Source organism: Diaphorina citri, unplaced genomic scaffold (assembly GCF_000475195.1).
Source record: "Diaphorina citri unplaced genomic scaffold, Diaci psyllid genome assembly version 1.1 scaffold4219, whole genome shotgun sequence".
Taxonomy (NCBI): domain Eukaryota; kingdom Metazoa; phylum Arthropoda; class Insecta; order Hemiptera; family Psyllidae; genus Diaphorina; species Diaphorina citri.
Window position 1 is genome coordinate 3,123 of NW_007381618.1, and position 8,982 is coordinate 12,104.

At 38.6% G+C, this 8,982-nt stretch overlaps 2 protein-coding genes across 2 annotated transcripts; both read left to right on the forward strand.

Annotated features, from left to right (window-relative positions):
* The first annotated feature begins 179 nt into the window (after nt 1-179).
* Nucleotides 180-950, forward strand: LOC103520875 (pre-mRNA-splicing factor ATP-dependent RNA helicase DEAH10-like). The gene is made up of 2 exons (XM_008485971.2): nt 180-455; nt 745-950. The coding sequence occupies exons 1-2, from the start codon at nt 256-258 to the stop codon at nt 887-889; spliced, it is 345 nt and encodes a 114-aa protein (XP_008484193.1). The 5' UTR covers nt 180-255; the 3' UTR covers nt 890-950.
* Nucleotides 951-3,127: 2,177 nt separating this feature from the next.
* Nucleotides 3,128-8,970, forward strand: LOC113472182 (DNA topoisomerase 1-like; the record flags this gene model as incomplete). Its single annotated transcript, XM_026831822.1, has 8 exons — nt 3,128-3,226; nt 3,603-3,860; nt 4,465-4,470; nt 4,896-5,075; nt 5,389-5,498; nt 7,354-7,536; nt 8,324-8,439; nt 8,885-8,970. Coding segments are annotated over exons 2-8 (921 nt in total), but the record flags the coding sequence as incomplete, so codon positions are not given.
* Between the last annotated feature and the right edge of the window lie 12 nt (nt 8,971-8,982).

Genomic DNA, 8,982 nt, shown 5'->3' on the forward strand with positions numbered 1-8,982 from the left:
GATATTCAGAATGTTTTAAATCCCCTACCAATCCTTCTTTGGGATAGGTTTTGCATAGGTACTACAGACATGGAAAAAATCAATGGTTAGCAATGGAGGCACAGATAGCCCAGTGGTAATGCACTTGGTTGTCATGCAGAAGGTCCTGGGTTTGAATCCCACCATTGTCAATAGTTACTGATTGTTCTCCTTATTATTTCAGGGTGTTCCACTGAGATGATTTTATTCTGGTGACAAACGTTTCTCTCTGGCAACATGGGGGTTGATAAGAATGGGAAGAGACCAGCTATTAACTTTCAGCTGAACAATTTGAAGAAGGCCAGACTAGAAAATGGATCCTCATCTAGTTCATGGAACAAGAATGTCAATGGATTTGCTAACGGGAACAACAAATCACAGGCCAGCAGTAGTGCAACACAGAAAAGTGATCTACCTGTTACATTGGTCAAAGATAGGTTTGTATAATTTATTTTACTAAAGTAATAACAAAGTTTTAACAAAATAATTTAACTATGTCTAAGCTTTAATGCATAAATAGTTTTGTTTATAACAATTTCTTCTGAATAGGAATGGCTCTAATACATACCTATAATGTCTTCTGAGTAAAAACAAGGTATTTCCTATACAAAATAGATCTTAAATCATGTACCTACTTTTTCTAATTTCAGTTTCTTCTGAGTAAAAACAAGGTATTTCCTATACAAAATAGATCTTAAATCATGTACCTACTTTTTCTAATTTCAGTTTGATAGAGGAGATCAAGAAGAGAAATACACTGATCATCATAGGAGAGACAGGTAGTGGGAAAACAACTCAAATACCTCAATTCATTTATGAAGCTGGGATTTCAGGGAACAAAATGATTGCAATAACACAGGTAAGCACATAATAATAAAAAGTCAGATTAACACCAGAAGAAACACACTTGCCACTAAGTGTCATATGTGCTGCAAGTTGCACAGTCCTGCTGTAGCTTCTTCTTGAAAGTAACTTTGCAACATTCATTTGCAAATATGTAAGAGTTAATAGAGAAAGAAAGAAAAAATGTCGAGAAAAGGAGCTCTTAAAGTAAGAATCCTGTCATTAAAATTTTGTAAAAAAAAAAAAAAAAAAAAAAAAAAAAAAAAAAACTATCCCAAAAAAAAGAATACCTAGATTTTCTTAACCCAAGATCGAAAAATTCCCGGAGGGACGGGCCCCGCTTGTTGATTTTGATTTCCATTCTCTTCCTCCATGCAGAGTATCAGCGAGTCGTTCCACCTACTCAAAGACCTGGGCGCTCTCGAGTCCATCGACAAGCTGACGCTGACTCCGGTCGGCACCAAAATGTGTCTCTTCCCCCTCGACCCTCGCTTTTCCCGTATCATCCTAGCGGCTAGCGAGATGGGCTGTGTGGACGAGGTGTTGTCGATAGTGGCGCTCCTGTCGGCGGAGAGCGTGTTTCAGTTCCCCGCCCAAAAGCTGGACGAGGCGCAAGCGTCACATAGGAAGTTCCAGTCGAGTGCCGGCGACCACTTGACGCTGCTGAAGATTTTCCGCGTGTATAATAATATTAGCAAGAAGAAGGTGGGTGTTCTTAGATGTGTGGAGTTTAGCACACCTTGGGAAACACTCGGTGGGGGGGAACAAAAGCCCTTCGTAGATTCGTATAAGCTTAACCCAACTTTAGGGCTGTTTGCCCCCACTCCTAACCCTCAGAGTTTACTTCTTATGTAATGATAGTGATAGTGCTTATTTATGCTGCTCGCATAGTACTGAAAAGTCCCTTTACTCCAGCAGTAGACTACTACTATTATTGTGGTCAAATTCTCAAATTATGTTGAGGATAGGGTTTAAGGCCCGTCGCCCGTTCCTACTTCCAACTTGTCGTTTGGAAAAAAAATCGTGTCGTGGGTTGTGGAAACACTTTTATTAAATTAGGTACTAAATCGGATGATAGGTACTCAAGACAAGTGGGAACAGAGAACAAGCCTTTTAAAATAAACCCACGTTCATAATCATAACACGTACATTGCTTGGGTGGAGTCTAGAAAAACCATTATCACATGGAAGATCCTTGGTGGCCCATCCAAGGATTAACCGTGAAACCGTGCAGAACGTTGTTTAACTTAGGTGACAGAAAAATGCTAGCACCAACGAACAATCGGAACTACTTTTCAAGACCGATAGGTACCTATCATTTAAAATCTGCCGCCAGAAACAGAAATCAAATGTTGCCAACTGTACCCGATGCTCGTGATTGGTGCACCTGATTTTGACGAACCCCGCGATTTTTCAAAATTAATCAACTTTTGAAACTTTTTTGAGCCGGCAGCCTTTGGATTTTGGTCTTCGTTTCTTCGAAAGTTTTTTGGTTTTTCAGTCGAAAATTCACCAAAGGTCGTATAAATTAAGAACCAGGGGTTTATTTTTGAGAAAAAAATCATTTCCATTTGACTTCGTTTTAATGAGGACAATGCTCTATGTGTTGACGCATGCGCAAAACGTTTTCTTCAACTTCAACTTGGATTTTTTTTTCATCACCCAAGCCACAAGCCACTCTTCTCGTTCACTCGTTGCTTCTTTTCTCTTCTCTCGACGTCAAAATTTTTATAAGTTCCACTTTTTTCTCGGACTTGTGATTTTTTTACCATTCCCTTCTGGGGGTATGAGAATTTCAAGTTGACCCTTTGAAAATTTTCCAATTGCCAACGATGGCCGAAGGTGAAACTTCAATCAACGTGGAAAGCGCCTCTGTAAGTATGAAAAATGTTTGTTTTATATCGCTTTACTTTGTGTAAAATACCGAGAAATTGCTCTCATTTCATTCTATGCAAGCGAAATTTTTCTAAGTCCAACATGGCGTTTGTAAGAAAGGCAAATGTAGCAAAATCACGTTTTCGGGAAATTGCATTCAAAGTTTTTCCTACTATTACAAAATTGTTTGTGTTACAAAAAGGATTTTTTTGTGTAACTTCGTGAAAAATTGAGATATCGAGATAATTTTTTCTGTGCTGTGTAGAGAACAAAATTCCGCGTTGAATAAGCCTGTAGGTATACGCAAAAAAGGCCTTGCTGCGCGCCCCTCAATTGGACTCTGCTTCTCATACATACTTTATACATTGTGCCAGTAAGACAGCAGCTCTTGGCAATGGACTAAAATCCAAGTTGGATAATTTTTCTGTTCACAGAAGAGAGGAAGATCAAAGAGGAAGACAATGTGCAACAAAACCATGTTGGTGAAGACGTAAGAAACCTTTTGTTCATTCAGAAATAAAAAGATCCTGAATCATACAGACCCATATTGAACAATCCTTATTTTTTGACATTTTTGAATAATTTGAACCAATTAAGGGATCGAAGTCAAATCTCAAGTATTTGATTTGATCAAAATTTTAGGCATTTCTGTGTTACTTGATTTACTTAGTGTTCAAACCAGCCTGACTCAACCTGTCCAAAGGTTCAACCAAATAGATAAATTAAAAGGGCCTGACTTGAGCAGTCTGATTATAAAGCAGTGTCCACACTATTTCAAATGACAGTAGACTCGAGTAGACACACCTTGCTACCTCACAATTCCATTTCTGTCCTTATACCTAATGGACTTCCTCTCCTGTTCACAGAGTGCAAATGACTCGGATATGTTGGAAGCGAGTCACAACAACACGACACTTCAGAACAACACTGTCAAGTCAGAATACGAGGATGAAGACATGGAGCCAGCCCTGGATCAAGCCCCACCCACACCTTCCTACGAACCCAAAGTGAAGGAAGAACATCACTCGGAACTCAATATCAAGGAGGAGGATGATGAAGAAGAGGAGGAATATAAACCGGACCAGCCGGAAGAGGAGGAAGAGTCAGAAGAAGAATTGCCTCTGGTAGGTTTTTATTTATATCATTTTTTTTTTTTTCTTTCTTGTACATCAAAAGCCCAATCTGAGGCTTAGGTGTATGGACTAAACAGCCCTAAAGGATGGGTTAAGCTTCTACAAATATACGAAAAAAAATTTGTTTCATGAAGAGTTGGGTCTTTAGTATAATGGAGCAGTTGCAAATGGGAAAATAATATTAATAAAAGATTGATTCCTTCGTGAAAAGTTGTGAAAAATCCATATCTGAGGTCAAAACTCCGAAAAAGTAACTCGAAAATTCAATTTTTAATTGCCAATCTGATGAAAAAGTTCAAAGAGTTGTGACGTCAGATTTCACGTCAAAATGCGCAGAAACGCTTGCGCACAAACAAACGAAGCGGGAGTCATGAATTATGACGTCATCGCCTACGGGAGTGTATGCCGTGACGTCAAACTTTACGATTTACCCTCCATTCAACAACTAGCCACCTGGTTCCTCATATTAACCTCGTCCAGCCTGAGAAGGCTGCTTTGAACGTTCCTAAGATTTAGGTTGTGGACCTTTATTTTGAAACCTCTGACTTGAAACATTTATTTTTTGTTTAAAACATGCTCACCCTTGAAATGGAAGCTGGTGGTAAGTTTGGCAAAGAAAAGAGAAGCTCGTATGTGATGTTGTAGTTTGAAGAAGTGTGTTCTAAATGCTAGATAGAGAAGTTTAGATTTAGTGTGTGTGTCTGTTAGTTTGTTATGCAACAACTTGGAATGGTTTGTCTGACTACGATGAAACAACAGACATGTTCAGTGTTTAATTAATCTTGCTGGTTTGTTTTGGGTCCCATTGGCCCCTCGAGGATCTAATGGAAACCCTCTGAGTGTGACTTTTAAGTTAATGGCTTACTCATATTAGTAGTAGTATTACTCCATTTAGCTTTGTCCTTATTTTGCATCAGATATCTAAGTCGTAAGTCCCAAAACAAGAAAAATCAAGTACCTACTGTGAGGAAAATGGAACCAAAAAGTCCCTTTTTCCTGTCATTACCACAACCATCTTTTTTCCAGGCTGCCCGCGCTCAACAGAAACGGAAAATGAGTGAAGAAGAGGAAGAAGAAAGTGAGGATGATATGCCCCTCAATGCTCGGAAGAAGGTGAAGAAGGAATCCAAACCGGCCAAGTCCAAGAAGAGAAAGAAGGAGGAAAGTGAAGAGGAGGAAGAAGACGAAGAGGAATATTATGAAGAGGTGAGTTAAGAGATTGACTTTTTTTCTAACTGAACTCTTTTTTTTTTTTTAGGTGCTTTAAATGTGTGTTAAAACATGTCAAGACTTGGGTAACACAAGAGAAGTTTCGTAATAGTCAATACACAATGAACAACTTGTGTTATACTTCAATGACTTAGATATCCATGAAATGTTAGATCAGATTTGGTAATGTTTACTGATTTCTAAACCTTGGAGAACATCAAGAAATTCAGTGGAACTCAGAAGGTGTGGAAAAGACTTTCTTTTCTTGTCCATCCTAAAATTAGCTTTGATATTCTTTCGTCTCCTACAGAAAAAGAAGAAGAGCGCCGCCAATAAGAAGAAAGGAAAGCCAGAACCTGTTACTCCAGAGAAGAAGAAGAGAGCCAAGAAAGAAGAGGAAGAGGGAGAAGTTTGGAAATGGTGAGTTATTAATATTAAAATCATCCAGAGAATACAAAAGATCATGCCAAAAATCTCTTTTGTGTTGGTAAAGTCTTCCATGTGTCCAAAATAAAGGCAAAAAATCCCCCCTCGAAAAGAAAAAACTTGTCTGTATTTTACCCATTTCCATTTGTACTCGAAGATGTTCACGGTGGCTCCTTGAAAAGAAAGGAATAAAAAAATTCAATTTTCCATGTACGTAAATAGTTCTGGGTTATGGTAGGTACATGAAAAGTGTTAGAAAATCTCAAGTTATGGCCATACAGGCAATTTTTTTGTCACAATTTGACAGATCACAACACACGCATCTTTACTCCATATTATTCAAATGGTTGGCGCCATAGACACTCGTCAACTCCATGTGCTGATGTAATCAGCTGTTTACATCTCTAACCTCATTCCTTGTGTGTTTAGAGGACGTTCTCGTATTGAAAACAAATTGTAAACATTCAGAACTTTGAAGAAATTTTTGAAATTAGTTCAAGTCAAATGTTTCATGAGGGTGGTACCTATTGAATTTCTCAAGCATTCTCATTTTCGGAAGGTTGTTTCGAGTTTTCGTCTTTTTGATAAGAGGAGCAATTAAAATGTCATTTGAGTTCTGTGTCCTTTTGTAAACACTTAAAATTCACATGGTTTCCCATGTGTGCTGATAACATTCTTGAGTATTGTTTCTGGTGTTAGTACGGTTCAATTGTCTGCAGTGGTGGGTCTCCCTTACGCGAGTTGATTTCGTATTCACCTACTTATTCGTATTACAGTCATAGTTTTTGTTTTTTCGTCTTCTACAGTGATTATTTTTAAGAATTTAAATTGAGAAATTGTACTTTTCCTATAAACTCGTTTTATTCAATTTTCCATGTACGTAAATAGTTCTGGGTTATGGTAGGTACATGAAAAGTGTTGGAAAATCTCAAGTTATGGCCATACAGGCAATTTTTTGTCACAATTTGACAGATCACAACACACGCATCTGTACTCCATATTATTCAAATGGTTGGCGCCATAGACACTCGTCAACTCCATGTGCTGATGTAATCAGCTGTTTACATCTCTAACCTCATTCCTTATGTGTTTAGAGGACGTTCTCGTATTGAAAACAAATTGTAAACATTCAGAAATTTGAAGAATTTTTTTTTAATTTTTGAAATTAGTTCAAGTCAAATGTTTCATGAGGGTGGTACCTATTGAATTTCTCGAGCATTCTCATTTTCGGAAGGTTGTTTCGAGTTTTCGTCTGTTTGATAAGAGGAACAATTAAAATGTCATTTGAGTTCTGTGTCCTTTTGTAAACACTTAAAATTCACATGGTTTCCCATGTGTGCTGATAACATTCTTGAGTATTGTTTCTGGTGTTAGTACGGTTCAATTGTCAATTGTCTGCAGTGGTGGGTCTCCCTTACGCGAGTTGATTTCGTATTCACCTACTTATTCGTATTATAGTCATAGTTTTTGTTTTTTCGTCTTCTACAGTGATTATTTTTAAGAATTTAAATTGAGAAATTGTACTTTTCCTATAAACTCGTTTTTCTAACCTTGCCTACTTGTCGTCTGACTGATGGAAATAAAAATGAAAAATCTCTTCTAATTTATTTATTGTTCATACAAAAGGGACTGTGAAATTCGTACTAACTCTAAATTCTAATTAATCAACTACTTATTACCAATTACAAAAAAAAAGAATTTAAATTGAAAGATTGGGTTACCTTATCAATACCTAGTACTTATTAATTCCTAATAAACCCAACACAGTGTATAGCACCGTGTGAACCTTTCCTTGCGTTCTGATGTTGAGACGATGTCATTTGTTGAAACGTTTGTTCAACTACAACAGCATTAAACTCTCGTACGACCTGTTCTGTAACCTGCACCTGCTCGAGTTACACCTGAGCAGCGTTTGTTTTGCTAGTGGGGTAAACTCGAGGATAGCCACTGGTGGCGATGACGATGTGAACGAATCCTTTGGTCATGATGACTATTACAATGTGTACTCGGACGAGGATGTGGACAGCAAGCGGTGGGTACCCTTAAGCCGTGTACACACGCTACGATATGTGTTCCCTATTTGGTCTTCTGATAGATCTTGTATAGACGATATTTGCGCAAATTTCACTGGTTTGGACATGAAATTAGGGCACATATTACGTACACATGCAACGATCTATCGTAAGAATTCAATCAAAATTATTTTTATTTAAACGCAGAATAAATGGTTACAATCAGTAATAATAGACCTCCGAACGGCCTAAATTTTTGGATGAGATCAATTTGGGAGATATGTCGTCGCGTGCGACGCTTTGTTCAAGATAAAATTTCATACCTCAGCTGGTATTGAACCCTCGCTCTCCAGATTACCAGGCAGGCGTCTGAATCACTACACCACCGAAGTTTGCAGAATGACCCATTAATTAGACTTTCTTAATCATGGACACTCGTTGCCATGTTGAAAGCCCAGAAGAGGTTATAATAATAATAATAGTGCTTATTTATACTGCTCGAATAGGACTGAAAAGTCCTTTTACTCCAGCAGTAGGCTACTACTATTATTGTGGTCAAATTCTCAAATTATATTGAGGATAAAATTCCATACCTCGGCTGGGATTGAACCCACGCCCTCCTGTTTACCAGGCGAGCGCCTTGACCACTACACCACCAATGTACCCACACTTTGCAAGTGAATAACTGTGCCAATAAGCCCTATGACCACTACACCACCGAGGTAGGTTAGGTAGTAGAACAGCCGCGGGAGACATTTAAAGTAGGTATACAGAAAAAAGGTGACTGATTGATTTTCTGTTCCTCAGGTGGGAGGAGAAGACGCACAATGATGGACGCAAGTGGACGTTCCTGGAACACAAGGGTCCTATCTTTGCCCCTCCCTATGAGCGATTGCCCAGCAGTGTCAAGTTCTATTATGATGGTAAGTAAGAGACAGCAACTTCCTTAACAGAACGGCTTCACTCTGCTTCGAAAAAGAAAGCCAGTGGGGCGGCGGTATCACTCAGAATGCACCAGTTACGAATGGGTCACTCACTGAAGTTCAGCAACTTTTGCGCCTGTTTGATATCTGAATGGGTGACCATCTAAACAATCGTGTGCTGCTGGGTTTTTCCATTCCCACTCAGGCTTTTGCGAGGTTAAAGTAGGTGCGTACTTGTCCCCAAATGGAGTGTAATATTGTCATCTCTGATTTTGGACTAACTGCAATACTTTCTCATTATCTACCTCTACCTTTTATAGGTGCCTTCCTAATGGGAAGTAAAAATATTAACAGTGATGTTAAGTAATAGCGTCACAAGAAAGGTATTAAAAAAGAAGTGATCAATGCTCATTCAATCGCTCAATTCCCTCTTTTTCTTTTCCAGGTAAGGAAATGAAGCTGTCACAGGATGCCGAAGAGATAGCCACGTTTTACGCGCGCATGATCGAGCATGAGTACACGACCAAGGAAGCGTTCAACACG